Source organism: Urocitellus parryii, chromosome 1 (genome assembly GCF_045843805.1).
Source record: "Urocitellus parryii isolate mUroPar1 chromosome 1, mUroPar1.hap1, whole genome shotgun sequence".
In the NCBI taxonomy this organism is placed as follows: domain Eukaryota; kingdom Metazoa; phylum Chordata; class Mammalia; order Rodentia; family Sciuridae; genus Urocitellus; species Urocitellus parryii.
The window spans coordinates 191,937,802-191,963,422 of NC_135531.1; the positions used below are offsets into that span (position 1 = coordinate 191,937,802).

At 34.1% G+C, this 25,621-nt stretch overlaps 1 protein-coding gene and 1 non-coding gene across 2 annotated transcripts in view; both read right to left on the bottom strand.

Moving 5' to 3' along the window:
- Zranb3 (zinc finger RANBP2-type containing 3) overlaps positions 1-25,621 on the bottom strand; it is a 116,071-nt gene that overhangs the window by 44,128 nt on the left and 46,322 nt on the right. The window contains exons 6-9 of the mRNA XM_026389034.2: positions 22,590-22,709; positions 19,410-19,529; positions 16,363-16,542; positions 14,808-14,960 (exon numbers count right to left, since the gene is read on the bottom strand). Of these exons, the coding sequence (XP_026244819.2) occupies positions 14,808-14,960; positions 16,363-16,542; positions 19,410-19,529; positions 22,590-22,709 (573 nt within the window). The remainder of the gene's footprint in view (positions 1-14,807; positions 14,961-16,362; positions 16,543-19,409; positions 19,530-22,589; positions 22,710-25,621) is intronic.
- On the bottom strand, positions 11,706-11,816 carry LOC113183362 (U6 spliceosomal RNA). The gene has a single exon (XR_003300860.2). It is a non-coding gene; the product is annotated as a U6 spliceosomal RNA (small nuclear RNA).

A 25,621-nucleotide genomic window follows, 5' to 3' on the forward strand; every position in this document is an offset into this window, starting at 1 on the left:
AAGCAAAAAAGAGAAAAAAGAGGAAATAAGAAAAAAAGTTTACTTTCAGACATGTAAGAACAGGTTGATACCATGGTGGAAAGTTTTAAGGCAGGTCTGGAGTCCAAGAGAAAGAAACAACTGGATTTTGAGATTCAGAAACCACTGCCCTATACAGTTGCATACAGTTATTGGACTGGATGTCATGACACAAATAGTTTGAGAAAAGTAAAAAAAAAAAAAAGTTAAAGAAAAGGACAGCAAACAGGGAGACAACATTCTGAGGAAGAGTAACCCAGAAGAAAACTAAAAAATAAAACTAAAAGATCAGGGGGGCTGAGGCTTTAGCACATATGGTTTTTCAGTCATCACAATAGGTGTTTGGTAGATATTTTCAATTAGAACTTGCATCCTGTGGTTTGGGGAAATTTTCTTATGTTACTTTTCCTTCCTCTGTCTTTTCTCATTTTCCATTTGTTATTTCTAGGTGATTTCCTCAGCATCTCTTTTCCTTCCTTAATGAATTATTAATTGCTGATAGTATAACTTTAATTTCTAAGAGCATGCACCTGTTTGTTGATAATTTCCTTTCTCTTACTCATTTCATGGGCAAAATATTTCCTTTTACTTCTCTGTGGTTATTAATTATAGTTTTTGTTTTACTGCCTTTCTTATCTTACACATTTGCTTTTCATGAGAGGTTTTCCTCCATGCCTGGTGATCTTTCATTGTGTACTTATTTAAGAGTAAGACCCTAAAATGCTATGCAACATTCCGTGTGGGAGACTTCCTATATAGTCATTACTGACTGTTTTCTTGGGGGATCACTTAACAGTCTCAATACATTTTTTTCTTAATCTAGTAAGGCTTTTCAAGGAGGATAAAGTGCTAGCCACCAGGGAGCTGATAAGAGAAATATGATAATGATATCACCATTAATTAAGTAGTCTTTGGCTTAATCTGCTTATTTTCCACTTAGTGCTTTACTCCCTCAACTGCCTCTCTTCCTAAACATTGTTTTAAAAACATTTTTGTAAGAAGAGCAAAATAAAACAGTATAGTTATACACATAAAATATATAATAGACTGCTGTTACATCTACTAAATAATGTTTAATTTCAGAACTTTGTTCCATTCTACATTTTAAATCATTTATTTCTTTAAAGGTTTACTTCTTCACCTTTCCACTAATAAAATAAAATTGTTTAAGACTTGCTAAAACAAAAGCAATCTTCTCAACAACATCAAACAATGAAAGAAATCTTCCCCTAAAAAGAGAATTCTCAGGGCCTTCAAATAGAGTTGAGCTCCTTAATTGAGTTATTTAATTAAGCTATTTTTTAAAAAGAACTTTTACAACTTAAGCAATGACTAATTTTGGAAAACAGCATTTGAGAAATTTTTATTATGTATTAGAAGCAGTTGGGAGGAAAGGTTAGGAATGACTTACAGAAATTACCTTTGCTACTATGAGAGTTTACTAACAGTGCATGGGAGTGATCAACATGGGTACTTTTCTAAAAATGCATGCCACTTGGATAACAATAAATTGAGCCTTCAGCATGTCAAATTCAGAAAAGAAAGGAGTGGGTAGAAATTATTCTAATAATTTCTTGACCAAAGGATACACTAAGAATATAATTTTAGCAAATGGGAAGATTTGCAATGATGTTGGCTAAGTTGGACAATAATGAATGTTGTTACAGGTAGTGAACCTATAAGTTAGTATCTTGGCCACAGAGCTACCAGAAGCTAAAAGACTTAATAGGAATAAAGATTTCCTCTGAGGAAAGCAGGGAGAAATCCAATCCATACCATTAGTTATGATTTCTGATTACAGCCTTTGGGCAATTCGGCAGGAAGTTCATTGATGAGGTTTCTTTTACATTTAGCAGCTATGATTGATAGGAAATCAAGTGAGAAAACCTCTTTGCTACATCCTAAAGATAATAATATGCGCTAGATGGAAATAAAGAAAGGGTTTTTAAAACATGGGTTTTTAACTTGTGACCCATGGGCTTCTCAAGACCTTAGAGGGCCTTCTGTGAGCCCCTGAAATTGACTATAAAATATTGTGTACATTGCACATGTGTTTTGAGAGAGCAGTTCTTTTTTTTCCATAGTCTCAAAGGGATTCAAGACCCATCTAAGATTATGAGAATAGAATAAAATATTTCAAAATGTACTTGTGGTTTTAAAGCTCCATTTCTTTCCTCATTTATTTAAGGTAAAGAGGAATTGAGAAATCACATGTCAAATATACACAAGGGTAGTAAATCTAACTTTTTTAAAGGAAAAACATGAAGTCTTTTAGATAATTCATGAAAGTCCCTCTGGCTTCTCTCATGATTATTTTTCAAAACTGATGAATACCTATAGAGAGTAACTCCTATGCAGGCATTAAACATGTTACTAAAGTGTTTGCACAGTCAAAAAGAGGAAAACTGTTGCTGAGGTGAAGAGAAGAAAGCACAGGGATTCTAATAGCTAGGAAATTACCATACTGGGGCTGGGGCTGTAGCTCATTGGTAGAGTGCTCGTCTTGCACATGTGAGGCATTGGGTTCAATCCTCAGCACCACATAAAAATAAATATACTGTGTCCATCTACAACTAAAAAATATTTTAAAAATTTATCATATTGGCAGGACTCAAAGACTTGAATATCACCTAGGTCAGCTTAAAACAAAACACACAACCCTAGATGTTTTGAGACAGAGACATATTACCACTAAATCCTCAAGCAGGTTTCAGTTGGTATTTGGGACATGGCTGATTAATAATAGAAGAAACTTTTTTTTTTTGCCTTAAAAAAATTGTTCTAATTAGTTATACATGACAGTAGAATGCATTTTGACATACTGTACACAAAAGGAGCACAACTTCTCCTTCCTCTTGCTGTAATGCACTCACACCAGTAGTATAATCATACATGTATATAGGGTAATAATTCTGTCTCATTTTATGGTCCTTCCCATTTCCATATCCTCTCCCTTCCCCTTACTCCCTTCTGCACAATCTGAAGTTCCTTCATTCTTCCCTACTTCCCCACTATGGATCAGTATCCGCTTATCAGAAAAAACACTTGGCCTTTGGTTCTTTGGGATTGGCTTATTTCACTTAGCATGATATTCTCTAGTTCCATCCATTTACCGTCAAATGCCATGATTCTATTCTTCTTTAAGGCTGAGTAATATTCCATTGTGTATATGTACTACAAATATTTATCCATTCATCTCTTGAAGGGCACCTAGGTTGCTTCCATAGTTTGGCTCTTGAATTGAGCTGCTATAAACATTGATGTTTCTGTGACACTACAGCATGCTGATATTAAGTCCTTTGGGTATAAACCAAAGAATGGGAAGACTGGGTCAAATGGTAGTTCCACTCCAAAGTTTTCTGAGGAATCTCCATACTGCTTTCCATAGTGGTTGTACCAATTTGCAGTCCCACCAACAATGTATGAGTGCATCTTTTTCTCCATATTCTCACCAACATTTATTATTGCTTATATTCTTGATAATTGCCATTCTGATTGGAGTGAGATGAAATCTTAGAATAGTTTTGATTTGCATTTCTCTAATTGTTAGAGATGATGAACATTTTTTCACATGTTTGTGGATCGACTGTATTTCTTCTTTTGTGAAGTGTTTGTTCAGTTCCTTAGCCCATTTATTGATTGGATTACTTTTGTTGTTGTGTTTTTAAGTTTTTTGAATTCTTTATGTATCCTGGAGATTAGTGCTCTATCTGATGGTCTGGTAAAGCTTGGTTACTGCATAGCAAGATTTAATTAAAAAGTCTTTTATCTTTTATAACAATATTCTTGTACTTAGAAAAGACATTACAGTAATAAGTTATAGACAAACATCCTAACTCACCATGACTATTTGTCCTTAGAAAGAAATGATTAGAGAAAATAACCCTTTAAATGTGTGATAAATAAGGAACTTAAAAATAAATATTTCTAAAATTGAGATGTGATCCGAGCCTACAGTGATTTTTATCACAAGACTCATGGAAAAATGTAGTCAAGGCAACATGCCCATGTCATGATGAATGGAGACAGAGGAACATATACTCCTCTCTTCAGTTAAATAGCTGACACTAGCCATTTTGTTCCTGTCTTTTGTTCAATATTATTTTTGAAAAACAAAAGAAAAATCTTGCCTTTGGTGAGAAGTGCTAGGAATAAAAATTGTTAAATGCTCAAGATGGCAACACACGTTTTTATCTGGAAAGCACAGGGACCTAATCTATTTGCTCTATTTTGTACCATGGTAAATTACTGGTCTTTTGAGACAAATTTCCTGGCCATATGATAGGATTAAAAGTCAGTTATTAGAATTGAAAGAGAGGAAAAGGAAATTTAGTAAAACTCATAAAAAACAATAAGGCATTTCAAAGCCTGGTGCTATTCCAGTGAAGCACAGGCCACCAATCAAAGCACTGATGTCAGGTTTAACAGACTTTGATCAAAGGGTAGCTCTGGTAGAAACCATTACTACCTCTTGTCATCTAGCTCTTGATCCTAAAAGAATTAATAAGCCTCTGTTTTACAAACAGATGATTGGGACTTCATGCTGGTCTCCTGAAGGATAGGGAACTAATGACTAGAATTGTAATTAAAGAGCTCTCATTAATATTTGTAAACAAGCCAAAAAGAATCTGTTTTCAAGGATATAGAGTGAAGAAATAGGGTTTTAATCACCTAACTTAAAAAAAAAAACAAACCTTTAAATTATCTTAAAAAAGAAATGACAGATTTTTTAAAAAAAGATATTCCAGGCCTGGGGTTGTGGTTCAGAGGTAGAGCACTCACCTAGCACATGTGAGGCCCTGAGTTTGATCCCCAGCACCACAAAAAAAAAAAAAAAAAAAAAAGAAAAGAAAAAGATCAATCAAGGTATTGTATTCAACTACAGCTAAAAATTAAATATTAAAAAAAAGATATTCTGGGGCTGGGGTTGTGGCTCAGTGGTGGAGTGCTTGCCTAGCATGCGCAAGGTGCTGGGTTCAATCCTCAGCACCCCATAAATGTCAAATAAACATACTGTGTCCACCCAAAACTTAAAATATAAATTTTAAAAAAAGATATTCCAAATTGTCCATTCCCAAGTAATTGAATAAAATTTTAACAGTGATCTGATCTACTTTAAAGTAGAACTGGTTTTTCTCTGCAGGCTAGAGAAAATAGAACAATAAACTTACTCTGGTTTAAAAAAGGCATAAAATAAAATGTTATTAATTATTTTTATCAATGACATCAAAACTAGTACATGCAAATGTCTCTGAAATGGCTGTCTATTCTAATAAGAACAATTAGAATTTACAGCAAAATATCATATAATGTACCTATCACTAGAATGTAATTCAGAAAGTGTAATTATTCAACCAATGTTTAGTGTATGTCTTTGTATCATAATTTGTATCATAATTTCTCTTTTAAACTCTAGGTCTGACCTAGGACCTCAGGTGAGGTACAGAAGCACCTCAAACTCAGGATGTTTGGAATGAATTCCTCATCTCTGTCTTTAAGCCATGCCTTTCCTACTGTCACAGTCTGCGCTCTTAACAGCTTGCTACACATTAACTATGAAATCCTCTGTGATGGACGAGTTTGACTAAACTGGATCTCTTCCCATTGCTTCAATCTGTCCTCTTCTTATCTACCTGCATGCATTTTACTGTGGCATTTCCCTTAAATGCCTGCTTCAATCCCTTCCTTCTACTCTCTCTACAAATGTTGGTATTAGAAAAGAGTCCAACTAGGCCTCATTTTGTTGATTCTAACTCTGAAACGTATGAACTGTTTCTTCTCCTCTCTTATCACTTCTATTATTAGGAGTTTAGGGTGGAACTGAGGGCTCCTGATAACCCTCTGAATCCCTGACAAAGGAACTGGCTTAACTAATAGACCTGTAAATGCCTAATAGCACCATAATTTTTTGGGGGGGTGGGTAAGAGGTACATTATAAAAACTGGTTACAATGCAAGGCCAAAATTAGATTTCCTATTTCTTACCTTAGCAGCAGAGGAGATGGGCCCTGGCATGCCCTTTAACTCTACTCAAGGCAGAAGCAGCAAGCATAAGAGGGGCATATCTCTGGGGAATCACAGCAAGCCACCCATTTTAACTGTGGTAGCCCAACCAAGAGTGCTACCACAGTTCAAAATCAAAGGTAAAAAGCCCGAAAGTGGAGGGAAAGAAAAATCTTTTCCCTATAGGCAGAAACTGGATGGGAATCTGGGCAGAAATAATCCATTTCCCAATAACACTGCCTTCAAGAACTTCTGTCTTTTTTCCCTCCAACTCTTTTCCCACATTGCTACTATGATTATTTTTTGAAAACAAAAATCCAATCATGTCATTCATCTGCTCAAGAACTTCCAATGAGGGCGGGGATATAGCTCAGTTGGTAGAGTGCTTGCTTTGCATGCACAAGCCCCGGGGTTCAATCCCCAGCACCACAAAAGAGAAAAACAAAAACAAACAAACAAAACTCTTCCAATGACAATACATTCTTCCAGGATAAAGTCAGACTTCTAGGCATGTCATGTATGGGCTCCTCTCCATCTGGTTAGTACCCAAGTTTTAGGCTTCTTCTCTCCTTTGACACTTCTTGTGTGCCTTACACTCACACATTCATATGATCTTCCCATTCCCAAAATAGTTGATATCTTTTCACATAGCTGTGCTTTGGGTATTCTTTCTGCCTGAAATGGGACCTACTCACTCCCTTTGAACTCATCCTTCTAAATCTAACTTAGATGTTTCCTTATGGAAACTTTCCCACATCCACCAAGTGGTTATTTATTCTGTCCTGTGTTCCCAGAGTCTGGTTTACGTACCTCAATTTTTCACATTTATCATCTTGCATTACATGATTTGTTTATAATTACCTCTCCCAACTAAAGAGTGGGCTCCAAAGGAGAATTAGCCATTTTCCTCATCCTTGCATCCTCAGAGACTAGCATGTCTTTTTAAAAACAATTTTATTGAGATGTAATTTTTAAAAAGTGTTTATATGCCATAAGTTCACCCTTTTAAAATGTCCAATTCAATGACTTTTAGTAAATTCATAGTTGTGCAACTATCACCATTGTTTAATTGTAGAACATTTTCATTACCCTCAGAAGAAACCCCATACTCATTAGGTAGAAATCACTTCCCATCCCTCCCTCCCACAAGCCCCCGGCAAGCCACTTTATGTTTCTGTGGATTTGCCTATTCTGGCCAATTCATATATATGGAGCCACACAACATGTAACCTTTTTGTTTGTTTTTCACTTAGTATGATATTCTCAGGACTTCATTCCTTTTTAAGGTCAAAAAGTATTTCATTGTATGGATAAACCACATTTTGTTCATCAACTCAATTTATGGACACTTGGATAGCTCTAGCTCATTGACTATAATGAATCATGCCGCTGTGATATTTATGTACAAGTGTTTGTGAGGACATATGTTTTCAATTCCCTTGAGAACAGAATTTCTGGGTCATACAGATTTTATGCTTAACATTTTAAGAAATTGTTAGGCTCTTTCTCAAAATGGCAGCAGGATTTTACAGTCTCACAAACACTGCATGAATGCGCTAATTTTTCTATATCATTACCAATACTTGTTTTCTTTTTAAATTTTAATCATCCTAGTGGGTGTGAAGTGGTATCTCATTGTGGTTTTGATTTTCATTCCATATAATCTTAATCAATGTTTATATGATGATCTTTGAATGCCTGTGCAGAGTACACATCTCATAAACACTGGCAAAACCAAACCAAAGTGTTTCAATGTTTGTATATTTCTCAAATATTTATGGAGGGCTCACAATGTGCTAACTCTAAAGCATCTACTAGAGTGTGGCAAAGGTATGAGAGATGACTTTGCAGCAAAAGGTCCAGGGTTCAAATCCCAGCTCTGCTATTTATTGTTTGTACAAACTTGGGCAGATTGCAATACCCTTCTGAACTCAGTGGGGCATGATAACTATCTGCCTCTTAGTGTTGCTGCGAAGGTTAAATAAGATCATGAATGTTAAGGGTTTAGCATAGTGGCTACATAGAATAAATTCTCCATACAGGTTAATTCTTATCACTTAAGTCACAAAGATAAACAAGACAAAAGTAACACAATATGAAAAGTTATGATTATCAGGTATTTATGTCTATATCCATAATAATGAGGCTACACTGTGATTCTTATTATTAGGCTACTGTGCAGACTAATCACATAGTATTTATAGGGTTATTTGATTTTTTAAAATGTATACTAAATAAATATTCTAATTTAAGATGTGTTGGCCCCAAGAAAACAATGTCCTAACATATTCATAAATGAGATTTTTGGACAAGACAGATTTAGACTTTATGAAAACTACTGCCCCTATGATCAACTTTTTTTCCACTATTACTATTTATTTAACTAGACAATTATACTATGGTAAAAAGGTTATTTTTTTATGTATGAGATAATTTTTTATTTGAACTTTTTAGCCTACAAGACAAACATTTCATACAATGTTTGCATTTGATAAAAAAAATGCAGTTTGTTTTTTAATTTTTGAGAGTATATTTTAAAATTTTAGTTATACTGAGGAGCTCTCCTTCCCAACTACAGTTATTTTTTTTGCAGCAGACCAGCCATCATCTTATATATTTTTAGTGTAAATATGGGTATTTGAAGTGTAATTTTGTTTTGGGTAAAAGTGTTTGAGAAGCTTATGAGGACAAAGACCAGGGAACTTGAGGACAACTGTGATGAGGCAGGCCAAAGCTCTCAGCAGACAGGGAAGGTAAAGAAGGGAGGCAACCAGGAAGAGATTCATGAAGAGAAAGGAAAACTGGGAATATTGAACTAAGAATGCATAAAATTAAAACAACTGATACGGAAAACTAGAGACTTCAGTACAGTCGAAGCAAGAAATGACTGGGAATAGCTGTTCTGGCTGATTGAGGAATTTCCTGAGATCTGTTTCACAATGGAAAGATTATTACTATATGAAGTAACAAAATGGAATCAGTTCTGGCTTACTGAACTTGGAAGAAAAGAAGCCAAGCAAGAAGGAGTCACAGCCTAAGTGGAAGTCAGATTCATTACCCACACTAAATTTGAATCCTTTTTTTTTGCTCAACCCACTTATCATTTATGCCCCATGTTTCCCTTAGGATACTTTTTAACTTATGTATAATGGATGAAAAGGAACTTAGAAACCATCTAGTAATCTAGGGCTTTAAATAGCTGGATATATTATGTTTCTGATTATCTAAAGGAGAAAAAGAATATGGAAAGGCCTTAAAGAGGTTTAAGAGAAGGAACCAAGTTCCCCACACTACAGCTAAAGAAGGAACAGCCCTTAGAAGATGATAGCCAAATGAAAACTAGAGAGAAGCAGCAGCTCCCTATCAGTCTACTTTATGTAGAAACAGCCTTTTATCACTCGGAAGTTGATAGTATACTCTAATGTTATCTATACCTTTCTTTCCATCTGGAGGTAACCAACCTTATAACTCAATGGAAACCACTGTAAGAAAATCAAAACCCCTCAGCCTGGGATGGTGCAATACAAGCAACTTGGGGGGCTAAGGCAGGAGAATCAAAGTTTGAAGCCAGCCTTGGCAACTTAGTGAGACCCTGAGCAACTTAGCAAGACCCTGTCTCAAAATAAAAAATAAAAAAGGACTGGAGATATAGCTCAGTAGAAGCACCCCTGGGTTCAATCCCTAATACCAGCACGACCCCCTCCCCCTGCCCCAATTTAAAATTTTAAATATGAAAAAAGGAAGAAGTGGAAAGAAAATTGACTCCATCTGAGACAGTACCCTGGGATGAAATGACTCCCACATAGGACTGCTTACTTAGGGACTGGCAACCACAATGTGCAGAGGCATCTTTCTTCATGGAGGTGAAATCTGTTTTCTCCATCTGAGTTGGATTTCAAGTTGGCTTTTATTTGAGCTAATAAATAATTTCTTTTAAAAACATAAACATATTGGGATGGGCAAAGAATTGTGACTCATGAATTTGTGTGGATTACTGAAATACCAATGCTTAACAATAGGTAGAGGAGAGGTATCTGCCAAGCTTGGGTTGAAATAGAGTCACAGAAGTCCAAGTGATGCTTGATTATGGCGAGAACCAGAAAGTCCTAGTGGTGAGTTGAAGGAGTAAAATGAAGGGATTGAAGAATGGCTAAAAAAATTACCAAAATATTTCAATATTTTAAAAACTTACACAAGTACATTTATACTAGTATACAGTACTGGAGTCCCAGTATTGGTTCTATGTATTTTTCTTTCAGTCTCAATAGTTAGGTGAGTTATGTGGCAGAAAGAGGACACTGATTAAAAGAGAGAGAGAGAGAAAAAAAAAAAAGATAATGTAATTTTGAAGGGCACAGTATCAAAAGAGAAAGAAGGCAGGAAACATCAAAACAAATACAAAATTTGTGTCTAGGAAAGTATTTCATTCTTCTCCTTTTCCTAATCACAGATCTCCCTGTTCCCAGGAATCATAATCAGCAATATTATGCTCTAGGTCAATTCTCAGAAAAATAATTTGCCAAAATCTCATATGCTATTTGCCCAGTAACCAACATGTTAAAAAGTAAATACACCTAAAATGTAATTCAATGAAGATCAATTTGCCAAATTCACTGGTTTTCTAGAAATTATTTACAGGGTTTGTAGCTTTTAGAATCTGATTAATTGGCAGAGGTAAGAAGACTATAGGGAACCAGGTAAGCAAGGTGCTAGACCTCTGGACTCTTTTTCTGCCCTCAGTTTACCATTTCTTTTCCTCAGGTTTACTCTCTGCTCTTGGTCTAATCTTCTTTGAGCTTCTCAGTCTTCCCATCTCTGGGTTGACAAGTTGAGCTGAGTCATGTACTAACTACATAGTCAATTTATCTTCCTATAGAAGAAGGTCACTCTTCTTTGCTCCAGCTCCCTCCAGTTGCAGCTGCAGGGAGCTGGGACAGAGATGAAATGAACATTTCTTAAAATGCTGACTGATATCACAGAACTATCCACAAGCTACTAAAAAACATCCAATTAGAACTGCTATAAATTTGTAGTTAAGGAAGTTTTTGATGACAACTGGCAAGTCTGGTTAATTTGGTGAAATTTAAACGACAAAACTGGAAGTAAGTTAAAAATGCTAATGCTGAAAAAAACTTTTAAAGGCTTTTTAGAAGGCTTAGAAAGAAATCAGCATAAATAGAAAAATTCCCATTGGAAATGCTGAAGTTCTGACAGTTATAAATATAAATATAAAGAAAGAAAATATGTTCATTGGTACACTAAATTCCTTAAGGCTTTTCAAAAACTGAACATTTCTTAAAATGCACAAGGCTGGAGCATAAAGATAGAGAGGTCATTGCCCACCTAAAGTCAACCAAAGCACATTTTGCATGTTGGCCAAACAACAAACAACTAAATACAATCAAAGCAGACCAACTCAAAACACAGGATACCTACATTTTAAGATACAATTTATATAAAACCATGTGTGTATAAACACATGCACTGGAAAATCTGTGTTAAGATAACACTAGACCAGGGAAGACATACATGTAACTCAAGAAAGTAAGATTTGGTAAATATGAATTTTTCTTTCACCTTGTATGTAGATAGTTTTTTTCAGACAAACTTTAAAAAACAATAAATATGTACACATGTGGGAAGATACATTTCAAATGCTTAGTTATCTTAGAAATAAACTTTAAAAAAAAAATGGAACGCTCCTCGAATTTGTGTGTCATCCTTGTGCAGGGGCCAAGCTAATCTTCTCTGTGTCTTTCCAATTTTAGTATATGTGCTGCCTGCTGAAGAGAGCACAGAAATGAACTCTTAAAAATAATTTGAAATTTAAGGAACTTTAGAGAAAAAAGCAGCCATGAGCATAGTTTTATTTATATATTTTGCAAAGACCTAAGATTTCTACTGATTTATTTATAAAATAAATAACATTGTTAAAAGAAAGTAGTTTCTGAAGCTAAAAAAAACTTAGAAATCATCCCTCTAATTTTTAGCAAGAATTAACAGAATGGCTTTCTAGTATTGAAGGAAAAAAACGTATTAGCTTTTCAAATAAGGTACATTTAAAAACTTGGTATGATTCCAAATAAAAATGTTTAATGGAACTAAATTTTACATTAAAATTTTAACTTTGTGTTATAAGAAAATATTTTAATTTTGTTCCTACAATTTCTGATTGATTCTTTGGAAAATTAAAAGTAAACTCTTCGGGGGCTGGGGTTGTAGCTCAGTGGCATAGTGCTTGTCTAGCATGTGTGAGGCCCTGGGTTTGATTCTCAGCACAACATATAAATAAATAAAATAAAGGCCTCTTGATAACTAAAAAAAAAAAAAAGAAAAAAGAAAAAAAGAAAAACAACAACAAAAAAATAAACTCTTCATAACTCTGCACCATATTGCCTAGGAGGCAGAAAACAGCATGAAATTATAAATTTCTCTAATACAGTATTTAGTATTGAGTCATACATGGCCTCCAATAGCATGAGTATCACAAACATCCTTACTCCTACTATACAAAATTTACAGATGCTAACATTTTCATATTTACTTCTACTCCTTTTCTTTTTTAAAAATATTTTTTTAGTAGTACATGGACCTTTATTTTATTTACTTATATGTGGTGCTAAGAATTGAACCCAATGCCTCACACATGCTAGGCAAGTACTCTGCCACTGAGCCACAACCCTGGCCCCTTATAATCCTTTTCTATAGTAAAAGAAATAAAACATTTCTTTGAAGTTGCTATCACATTTTTATTCTTTCTTAGACTTACTTTCCTCCTCTCCCAGAGGAAACCAATTTTGTAAATTTCATGTTTACATGTTTTATTATACATATACATAAATGTAAGTATTCTTGTGTGTGTGTGTGTGTGTGTGTGTGTGTGTGCTGTGCCTTTAAAAAATAACATTTTGATTTTCAGGTGTGGTAATGTTGATACATATAAATCTAATTTGATTCACATTAACTTCTAAATAGCACTTTATGACAATTTATGTATCTATTCACCTATTGAGTAAATATGTTGATGATGGTAAGAATCAGAATTTTCACTGTTGGCTAAGGAAAATATAAATATTTTTATTTGTATAGACAGATAGAAAAGATGAAGAAGAACTTGGTGATGCTGGATTCTAACTGAAGCTATTAGTAGGATTTTATGACTTAAAAATGCATGCATACATACATATCTATTTTTCCATGCAAATATGAATGTAACTCTGTATACTGAAAAGAGTCTAGAAGCAATGATACCTAGAAGGAATTTTAAAAAATCCTAATTTGTAAATATTATTTCATAGGAAAGACAACAAAGGCTCATTAAAGAAATGGTCAGCTCCAAGCCTGGGGCAAGGGAAAACTCAAGGTGAATCTGGAATATTTTGTGTGCCAGAAAAAGAGAAAGAACTTCTCAGGAATTATGGGAATGTTTACAGAAACAAAACAAAACAAAACAACAGTTTAAAGGAGCGTTCACAGGACAGATCTAAGCTTAAAGATAAAAAGGAAAAAAAAGTGAAGGATTATAATGCATTAAATATTAATAACAAAAATAAAAAAATCTTCAACTTTATAGTGATATTTTTTTAAAGGAGGAAAAATAAATTTTTTCTTTGTAGAAAAACAACAGCTAATAAATATGGAAGCAATGGTAGAATTAGAAAACTACTATTTTGAAACTGTTTCAGTCAAAAATCATCAGTGAATGCTAAAACCACTGGATGAAAGATTTTGGGGAAAGAATGGACACATGATTTGAAATTATCACACCAAATATTATTTGCTAATTGCAAAAGAAAAAAATTATTTTTAGAATTTGCCTTATTTTAGTAAGGTGGAAATTATTATATTTATTGGTTAGGAAGGTCTTCTCTTTAGTCTTTGCCTATTTTTGTGTTGATTTTCTTGTGTTGTATTGAGTTGTACAAATTTCTTATATACTTTGGATATTGTATTTTGAAAGTCTTTACTCAGACTGTAACTTATTTGTAGGACATTTTTTATAACGAAAGTTTTGATTTTGATATAGACAAATACATCTCTCATTTCCTTTATGATTTGTGCATTTTGAGGCAAATTTCATTTACTTTCCCCTATTTTCAGTCATAAAGTGTTTTAGTCAGTTTTTTTGCTGCTGTGACTAAAGGACCTGACCAGCACAATTACAGAGGAGAAGAGATTTATATGAGGGCTCAAGATTTCAGAGATCTTAGTCCAAAGAAGGCAAGTGCCATCCCTCAGGGCTCAAGGTGAAGCTGAACATCATGGTGGAGTATGTGGTAAAGAGAACTAGCTCACATCACGATGATCAGAAAGCAGAGAGAGAGTTCTTCGCTTGCTAGATACAAATATATATATCCCAAAGCCACACCCCAATTCCTATACCATACCACTTCAGTTACCATTCAGTTAACCCCCATCAGGGGATTAATTCACTGATTGGGTTAAGACTCTTACAATCCAATCATTTCTCCTCTGCACCTTCTTACATTGTCTCACATGTGAGCTTTTAGGGGATACCTCACATCCAAACCATATTTTCTTCTGAAAGTTGGATCCTATTCAGTTTATTTAATTAATGAGCTGAACTGTAAAGGCTGAAATGTTAGAAAATAAAAGCTACTGTAGCAGCCTCTGATCAATGTTAATTTTTGTTCTATGAGGTTTTCCAGCTTTAAGACCCCTTTTAAGAGCATTGAATAATTGAGTTACTACTTAAAACCATATAAGATAAAGTTATATTTTCAGGATATTAAAAAAAGTAGAAAAGAACAAGTCAAATCATCTTACATGAGTGAACAAAACTTCCTTCCTGAGCTCTTCAAAATTGTCATTTGGAGTCCATGCTTCAGCAAAATGCAGGAAATCCCATTTTTCCTTATCATCTTCTTCAGCCTGAAGCTGTTCCTTCCTACCATTTAATGTGCTCCCAGTGACCCGGACCTGTAAGATGAAAAAACATATGAATTTTACAACAGTTTATCTCGCAGATGACATTCATTAAGTAGTAACTTGATTTTGCATTTAAACCATAAGTTATCCACTAAGAGAATATTACTATTCCAACTTTAGTGATATATTCAAAATTACAACCAAATTACCATCTCAATGATTTCTATGCTTAATGAGGGAAAGATCTAACTAGAAACATTACAATATTTGCTTTTCTCATAAAAGCTTTTAATATTTATATGCTTTGAATTTTAACTTAGAGATAATAGGCCATTTTGAATATCTATACTCAATGATTGAAAAATACTACAACAGAATGAATATTTATGCTGCCTCCCAAAATCCATTAAGATGTAATTCTGGCTCCCGATGTGATGATATTAGGAGGCTGGAACTTTGGGAAGTGATAATGTGGTAAAGGTGGAGCCTTCATGAATGGGAATACTACACTTATAAAATGGACCCCAGAGAGTTCTCTTTCTATCATGTGAAGATACAAGAAGCTGGCAGACTACAACTTGGAAGAGGGCCCTCATCAGAATCCAACCATGCTGGCACCATGATCTCAAACTTCTAACCTCCCCAACTGTGAGGAATAAATTTCTATTGCCCTTGTGTCAACAGTATGTAGTATTTTGTTACAACAGCACTTATTAAGACAGAAATCCTCTAATACTTAGTCAAGCCCTTTCTATAAACATCCTTCAAGATTAGGGAGAAGAGATAGTTTAGAGAACAGAGCAAAGAATGCCATTCCTAACTTTTCTTTTTTATTTTGGGTACTGGGGATTGGATCCCAGTATACTTTTCCACTGAGCTATATCCCTCGTTCTTTTTATTTTTACTTGGATACAAGGTCTCACTAACTGGCCCAGACTAGCCTTGAATTGTGATACTCCTACCTCAATGTCCTGAGTCCCTGAGATTACAGGTGTGTGCCACCATATTCAGCTCATTCCTAACTTTTCTAGGGTCTGGGTAAGGATGTCCTTTGTCTAATATTAGATCAGAACTCAAGAATCTTTCTGGAAAGGATTTAGTCTTAGGCTACAAAAAGAACTTGGAGTTTCAAATATTAGGTTCCTTGCTAGCTGATCCTATTCTTCTAGTTCTGAAGCAGTAGAATCAGTGGTAAGCATTATGATCTCTATTATCATTACCTTGGTATACTTTGCCTGAAGACATTAAATGTCAGCTTTTTTTTTAAAGGTGGACACAATATCTTTATTTTATTTTTATGTGGTGCTGAGAATTGAACCCAGTGCCTCACACATGCTAGTTGAACGCAATACCACTTGAGCCACATCCCCAGCCCAAACCTCAGCTTCTTAACTGATTCAGGCTATAGACCATAATAAGCAAGTTAGTAACTTGGTTTAAATGCAAGTTCTACCTTTCGATTCAGCATTCCCCACATAAGGGTGTCCAGAGTCCCATTTGCAATAAGGTAGTGAATAGTCACAGAACTGCACTGCCCAATTCGGTGAGCACGGTCTTCTGCTTGTTTTATATGTCCAGGGTCCCAGTACAATTCAGCAAATACAACATGACTTGCAGCAGTAAATGTTAAACCCTAAGCAAAAGATAGTGAAGAAACTGAGATGCAAATAAATTAAAAATTGTAGCACAACAGTCATATACAATAAAGTCTTTCTGAATATGTTAAATGGAGATCATCAGAGGACTTAGAAACAAATCAGTTGTTCATTTTAAGCCAAATTAAGAAGATTCAAAAAAGTTAAAAGATTGCTTATTGTAAGGCAGCCAAGTGAACTACAAAAAATATGTTTAAAAGACATTTTGATGTTTCAAAATGTTTCAGGTTGATGGATATACATAAACAAAATCACTTCATTCTTTGATGAAGACTGGATTCACTTTATCACTGGAAAATCTAATAAAATATATAATAAAGGTGAATATAATTTTTAACACATGGTATCCATAGCAACTAGGCAGAGAGTATCGACATCCTCTTCATTTAATTCAAACTGCAGTACTATAAAGTAAGAAAATCATGTCTTCAGTGATACTTTTTTCTACCTGTGAAATTTCTCATGATACATCCTGAAGACACTGAAGTTTAGTGCTTTATGTCTCAATATATATAATGCAACAGCATTTTTTTGTAATTGCATTTTGCATGAATTTGAAATAGTGTGACATAAAAATATGAACTGTCTTATTGTATAAACAATATGAAATAATGCAAATTTCCTCAAATAAAAATTGTGTCAAAGATGCATGATGTTAAAGTTGGTAGACTGAATGAGATGTAAACAATGTTTATACTATGGCCATATAGTAGTAAACGATGTTAGGTAGTAGTCAGAAAATCTACCAACCTTTAGGAAGATGGTATAATCCATGGTGTTGTTCACATGCATTGAAAGTTCTATGAGTGAGTAGTTTTTGTGATGATATTATTTTAACTTAAAATGTTTTTGTGTCATATAACAAACTCATATTAGATTCATTTAATGGGGCACTAGGTCTCAAGCTGAAAATTTCATTGAAAACCAGTCACTTTATAAAATTGGATAGAGCCGAATAAACACAATGTTGAAATCCACTGCTATTTAGGACCAAATGTACTACCAAATATTAGAGATGATGCTGAAAAATAAGAAGCAGCATTTAGAGAGGAATACCTTTAAACTTGTAAAAAGGATCACATGACCATATAAGAATAAAGGAAAATATGCTGTCAAGATCACTGGCATCTTTTTTTTTTTTTTTTTTTTGGTGGTGCTGCGGATTGAACCCAGGGCCTTGTGCATTTGAGGCAAGCACTCCACCAACTGATCTATATCCCCAACCCCTGTATATCATCCTGAGAGCTGTTAACCTATAATGTAAGATTCTCAGTGCTAAGAACAAAGCTCTTCCTACTTTCCTTTATTCCTATGAAGATATCAGTCTTCAAAGTATAAGAGTCTTGAATTATAACAGGTCTTCAGGAGCACAGCTTTGAATAATTTGGGAGTGACTTGTACATTCTTAACTTCAAAAAGTCATTTATTTTTTATTTGTATTTTTAATTTGAAAAAGTCCCAGGCTGTCCTGCCTGGTTTTCTCCTACGTATTACCTACCTTGCTATAAATACTCCATTTCTAATTTTAAGCTTTTCTTAGTATTTCTATATCTGGAATACTATTAACAGATACTGAGCTCAGATTACTGGACATACAATGCAACATGACAGAAGTATTGAGATAACCTTCCCTTTAATTTGAATATCCTTGTGAGTTCCAGAAATGCTTCATCCTCAGAATTTATATATATACAATTTTATTTTTAAAAATATATTTATTTTTTAGTTTTAATCAACACAATATCTTTATTTTACATTTATGTGGTGCTGAGGATCGAACCCAGTGCCTCATGTATGCTACGCAAGCACTCTACCACTGAGCCACAACCCCAGCCCTATATATACAATTTTATTTAAATCATTTAGCTGAGTAGAAGCAGATCTTTGCTATATATTAGGTTGCAGGCACAGAAGTACTCTCAATCAGTTTTCCGTATGTTGAATGTACTGACTTAAAACACTTACGTAGGAATATTTTAGAATATAGGAGAAAAAAAGTACAGAAAGATCCCCTCAATATAGTGTGGCTAAGACTGTCATTGCTTTCCCTAATATTTATTCTTCTCTTATTCCTCCATAACATAACACCTGGATTTTATCAGGGGTACTGGGAATAAAGACTACTCTTTCCAGCTTCCCTTGTAAGTTTGAAGTGACCATGGGACTAACTACAAGCCAGTGAGAAGATGTAGTGGGTCTTCCTTCAGGCAATTGCCTGAATTACAGATATGATGGAGAAGTTCTAGCAGCCCTCTTAGACTACAGATACTTGTTTGGAGTGGTAAAGCAGAAAGCCAGAAGAGGCATGGGTCCTAAGGATTTTGTGGAACCACCATTCTAGGATTGGACTCTAAGAGAGAATGAAATTTTTAATGTTTAAGTCACTCTTAATCTGAGTTTTTATTTATTTACACATCAGAGCACTCTATAACAAGTTCTTGGACAAAAGAATTTCTCCCTCCCAGATCATGTTGTCTCACAGATCAATGAAACATAACCAAGTAAGATAAGTGGTATAACAAAGTTTTGAGAAAATTCAAAGGAAGGAAAAAAGGTCATAGTAAAGCACTACAATCAAATTAACTATACTCTGCTGGGTAATTCTTTACTTGAAAATTTAGGAAGATTTGAGTCAAAAATGTTGAGGCTTCTTTCTATTATACTTTTTAGCATTCTCTAAAATAGAATAAATATTAAAACTAGAATCCAGATATAAAGCTACTTATAGCAAAACCAGTGACAAACCAAAAATTACACTATAGTTTACAAACCAAAATTATGGTTAATGGCCTTTTTATTATCTCAGTGACATTTTCATATCAAATTGAGACTTGAAATTTCTTACCTGACCAGCAGCCTGAATGCTTAGAATAGCCACACGAGTATCAGGATCGTTTTGAAATTGATTAACCAGATGTATCCTTTCTGAAGATGGAACACTTCCATCTATCCTAATGTAGCGAGTCTGGCATCAACAAGATAAATGGCAAAATTAGGTCAAGCCCGTATGCATCCTTCTCATATTATAAACTGTACTGCTTATTTTATGGTCATACAAAATAATGGAAATTAGTTAAGATGACAGGTTGGCAAATGTTTTATAAAAAAACTATTACCAAGTTTCTTAATAGCTTCTTATATTATAGCTTCTTATATTATTATATTATTTTTAACTTTTTTTTTTTTAGTTGAAGATGGACACAGTACTTTTAGTTTATTTACTTATTTTTATGTGGTGCTGAGAATCAAACTCGGTGCCTTACACATGCTAGGCAAGAGTTCTACCACTGAGACACATCCCCAGGTCCAATTTCTTTTTTTTTCTTTTTCTTTTTTTATTATTTCTTTTTTTATTATTCAAAACATTACATAGCTCTTGACATATCATATTTCATACATTTGATTCAAGTGGGTTATGAACTCCCGTTTTTACCCCGTATACAGATTGCAGAATCACATCGGTTATACATCCACGTTTTTACATACTGCCATACTAGTGTATGTCTTATTTTTTAATTAAAAGCCTACTTAAAGATAGGGTCTACATCTAATTCATCTTTATATCATCACTATCAAGGAAAATGCCTTGTATACAACAGGAGCTCCACACATCTTTTTTGAATTAAGGTAATGGTTATTTTTAGTAAAATTCTATGTAAACTGGTTGGGCACGATGGCGCAAGCCTGTAATTCCAGCGGCTTGGGAGGCTGAGACAGGAGAATTGTGAGTTCAAAGCAACCCTCAGCAAAAAGGGAGGTGCTGGGCTGGGGTTATAGCTCAGGGGAAGAGTGCTTGCCTCCCACACATGAGGCACTGGGTTTGATCCTAGCACCACATAAAAAAATTAAATAAACAAAATAGAGATATTGTGTCCATGTAGAACTAAAAAAAAAAAAAAAAGCAAGGTGCTAATAAGCAACTCAGTGAGATCCTATCTCTAAATAAAATACAAAATAGGGCTGGGGTGCTCAGTGGTCGAGTGCCCCTGAGTTTAATCCCTGGTACCAAAAAAGAAAAAAAAATTCTATGTAAATTGATATGCAACCTTTAAACAATGGATCAGACTAACTTTAAAGTTATAGAATCACTGATTCCAATGTAAAAGCATAGTCAGACATGCTAGAACAAAGATGACTCTGCACACATAGCAAGGATTCAAGAAGAGTACTGAATGTAACACTGAAATACAGCTCAAATATTAACTGGGAAATATGGCCCTTGAGTTCTCTTTTTTCACAATGTTAAAATGCAAAGAAAAATATGATATGGTCATCTCCATTCAGGTGGTGAAATAAGATACCCACATATATTTTTTTAAAAGTTGAGAAATATTATTAAACTGAACAGTGCTGTCTTTAAGAATAATTTCAGTTGTGACAAAGAAGTGTTTGAAAAGCTAAAAATAACTAATAATCCACCTTCATAAAAACAACTATGAGCCTTAAATTTCAAATAGTCTCATTCAAATATGCACGTCTACAGAAAGTATGGCCTTACATAGTTGAGACATAGAAATATTCACTTTTAAAAGAGAATAATTCAAGTTAATATCAAATAGAATATCAACTATTAACTTTATCTCCAGAAAGCAAATAATAAAAAAACTAAAAATCCATTTATTATTCATTAAGAGAGATTATAAAATCTTCTAAGGGTCTTTCTAAAAAAAATACACAGTTTATAAGAAAGTTTGGGAGAAAATCACTTTCTAACCCATGAGTACCTACATTTTTAACTTTTAGTAAAATATAGTAAAGCTAAATGAGATTCTAAACATACTAGTAAAATGAATGTGGGAAAAAGAGGCAGACCGTTATACTTGGAATAGATTCTAATAATTTTCTAGAATAAGAAAATATTATGAACCTAATTTTAGTGCTCTATCACTTAAAAATTATTTCTAAGTTTAATTAACACCTCACAAGGTGTTGTATAGATACTATAGAATAATCAATGAGAAAGTACCTTTTAATGTATAACACTTTATTACATTGTTCTCTATGTGCTCTATGGAGGAAACACTAGGACTACTTCTTTGGCTAATGTTAATGAACATAATAGTTAATTCTTAAAAAACGATACAAAGGGGCTGGGGAGATAGCTCAGTTGGTAGATTGCTTGCCTCACATGCACAAGGTCTTGGGTTTAATCCCCAGCACCACAATAAATAAATAAATGACACAGGAGTAACATTTAAAAAAAATTGATATAAAGATTTTTTTTTAAAAACATGGCTTTATTCCTGATTTTAAAAAAATGACCTATAATGACAAGTGGCTTTGTTGTTGCATGTCTAGCAAGCTTACATATTTGTCAGAGAATTTCTTTAGGCCATTTCTGAACATCTCTAGAAGTTCTCATCATTTAAAGAGAATAGATGGCAGGTATAAATGTGGGAAAAAAAATGGATGATGCTGTCGCTGACAGAACCATTGGAAATTAAGGTTGACTGAAGAAAATGTGGTAGAGCCAGCTTATTTGGTGGCACTAATCTGGTAAGTCACATGGGCCATCTGTTTCAAATTCATCTATACTAAATCTTATCAATCATTTTCTATAGACTATACTGCCTGGAAGTTTAAAAGGTGTAAAAGTATTTAGTTGATAATACTGGCTGGATTCCTTTTTTCGTCTACATAACCCACATTCAAAGGACACCATGCAGATAAACAAAAATTTTAACTTTTAATTGTTAAAGAACATACTACTCTCAAATGGTATATCTAGGAAAAAAACAGAATTCACATTACTGTTTCCAAGCAACCTATGATTAATGAATTCAAATAAATTTATCAAAGGAAAATTTAAAAATTGGCATGAAAGATAAAATAGTACATCATAATAATATAGCATTTGTATAATTTGAAAAAAAATTTAATAATACATTATTTCTAAAATAATAAATTTTATAAAACATCTGAAGAAGGGGGGAATATCCTACCTAAATTATGAGACTACAAGTAATTTTTAGAATAGTACAAATTTGCTTTCTAAAAATTATTTTACATAACAAAGTCAACATACCTTGTTTTCAATGACTGCTTCTGTGCAAGCTTGGAGCATGCTTAAATGGTGAGCAAAAACCAGAAACTTAAGTGAATCATTCTGAAGTATCATCTTAATATAATCCTTTACTGCACCTGCCTAAATATTAAAAGTTAAACTATATTAATGTCATAAAAATTTTATTTAAGAATCATGTCATTTTTAAAGCAAAAAAAAAATGCCTCAAAAATCAGCAAGTCTCTGTATTAACATCAGTAGGTCTCACAACTTTTAGCTGCTTTCTTCTACTTTCTATAAGGAAGTAGAAGTCAATATGTAAGGGGCATGTGAAAAAAAGAGGGAGAAGAGGTGAGAAATGAGAGGTAAAACAAGAACAAGACAATAATTAGAAAGAAAAAGAAAATAAAGCACAACATGGAAAGGGGTTAGTCAAGCAGGGTGTGGTAGAAGGGGTAGATAGTTTTGCTTAGAAGTTGACTTTCAAAAAAGTCTTAAAGAAGACTGTGTAGAGTTAAAGAAAAAACAGAAAGTAAAATTTTTTTAAAAAAATGGTATTTTGGGGTTGTAGCTCAGTGGTAGAGCGCTTGCCTAGCACATGTGAGACACTGGGTTCAATCCTAGCAGCACATAAAAATAAATAAACAAAATAAAGGTATTGTGTTCATCTATAACTAAAAATTTTTTTTTTAAAATAATGTTTTTTTTTTTTTTAAAGGAAAGACTGCAGAAGAATAAGAAGTCTGAGACTGAAGTTAAGATTTAAGGAAAATTTGTTTGCCTGTTTATTTTTTGATAGGACTAGGGATTGAACCCAGAGGTACTCTTCTTCTGTGCTATATCTCCAACCATTTTTTACTTTTTTTTTTTTTGAGTTATTTGTTTTTATGTGATGCAGAGGATTGAACATAGAGCCTCAAACATGCTAGACAAGCGTTCTGCCACTGAGCTACAACTCCAGCCCCGCTTTTTAGAATTTTGAGATAGGATCTCATTAAGTTGTCCAGGCTGGCCTTGAACTTTTGATCTTCTTGCCTCAGCCTCTCATATAGTTGAGATTACAGGCATGTGCCACCTTGCTCAGATGGGTGGGTGGGTGGGTTTGTTTATTTATTTATTTATTTGACTCTGGGGATAGAACCCAGGGCTTTGTGCATGCAAGGCAAGCACTCTACCAACTGAGCTATATCCCCAGCCCGGGTTTATTTACTTTTTAACTTAAGGAACTTAGTAGGCTTACTAACAGGCAGTTAAAGAAGAGAACAGGCTAGGAGAAATAGAAAATAAGGGCATTTGGCTTTTTTTGAGGTAGAGAAGATTCCAGAAGAGCCTGGAGTGACAGGATCAAGAGTACAGGAGGAATGTCTGAAAGAACAGAGGGAAATATGAAGAAATTGTGTGGTAGAAGAATGAAAAATCATGAAAGCTCAGATTGAATATGCTTTTATCAGTTAACTTTAGGAAAAATTACATACTAAGAGTAAGAAGTCAACATGAAGTGACTTAAATAGGAATTGAATTTAAAGTGGATAGGATAAATTAATTTTAAACATGGATATAGTATATTCTAACTGTTAAAAGCTAGTTACTTAAATGTTTTGTATAGAGATGACAGGCGGAATGCCAGGTTGCTCATGACTAAAACTCTCAGGTGTCACTTCAGGGGAACTCGGCTAACTGGGCTGCGTGAAACAACCAAACAAGAGACAGAAATACTTTCTTTGGGGTGCTGTGACGGCTCCTTTGACCTTAAGAAGAGAGAGAGAGAGAGAGAGAGAGAGAGAGAGAGAGAGAGAGAGAGAGAGAGAGAGAAATTTGAAAAATATGTATTTAAAATTAATGCATATGACTGTAATGTGACAAGACTGATTTTGCAAGCTATATTTTGTATGCCTAAATTTTCTAAATAACAGAAGTTCTTCATACAATGAGATTAGAGGCTGGTAAGAACTTTAGCCTTGGATTTTGGTGCCTCACAAAGTGGAAATAGAGCCCTCTCAAAAACAAGAAGCTATAAATTCTGGATGTGTTGTCATGGCAACTGAATCACTTTAATAAAGTACATGTTTGCCTTAAGAGCTATATTTACTGTGATAAGGCTTTCAAAAAGTACATGTCAAGTTGAAGTGTTTTTAAGGTGCATTTACAACTATCCAGTTTGGATTCATAAACTAAGATCACTGTATCCCTAGTCTAAGATGCACTCCCTTTCTCTTCCTAAGCAAGCCATTTCTGCCATTGTTCCCTCCACTGATGTCACCCAACTTCCCATCACTACCAGAACCACTTATGCCAAAGCTCAAGTTCCTAGCTCCCCAATTCTTCGAAGTTAGTGCTTTGGAAAGGATTGTGGTTACTATTAATATTATAAAGGTAAATTACACAACTGGCTAAACAGGCTCTTGAGACTAAGATAAAAAACCATCATTATGATGTTGATTCCTAGGAGGAAAGGTGTTCAGAGTACCAAAATATCTATGTAACAGATGAACTTCTAGGATTCTTTTAGGTTCTTAAGTTAGGAATTGCATAGATTTGCATTTAAAAATGTGCTATACATGCATTTTAACTATCTTGACTTTTTTCTAATCAAAATTGTAACCACATTGTTAGATTTTAAATTATTTGAGCAGTATGTGAAATGCCAGGTCCTGGTAATAATCAGTGTCTTGGTTATGGTGGGTTCAGGTTTTCTAGAAGTTACAAAAAATGCATGTGTTCAAAATTATACTATTTACTGAAATTTATCATGTTCCTGTTAAATGAAGGTCTGATTTCCATAATTAACAAAGATTATACACTATATCTTATTTAAAGAAAACATAAATGAAGATAATATATTGTAATATTTGTTAATTTTTAAAAATAATTTTTGTAGTTATAAATGGACACAATACCTTTACTTTATTTATTTTTTTATGTGGTGCTGAGGATTGACCCAGTGCCTAACATGTGCTAGGCAAGTGCTCTACCACTAAGCTACAATCCCAGGCCAGATTTGTTTAAGTGAAGAGGTGCACATCATACTTTCTGAAGTAGAAGCAGTGGCGGGG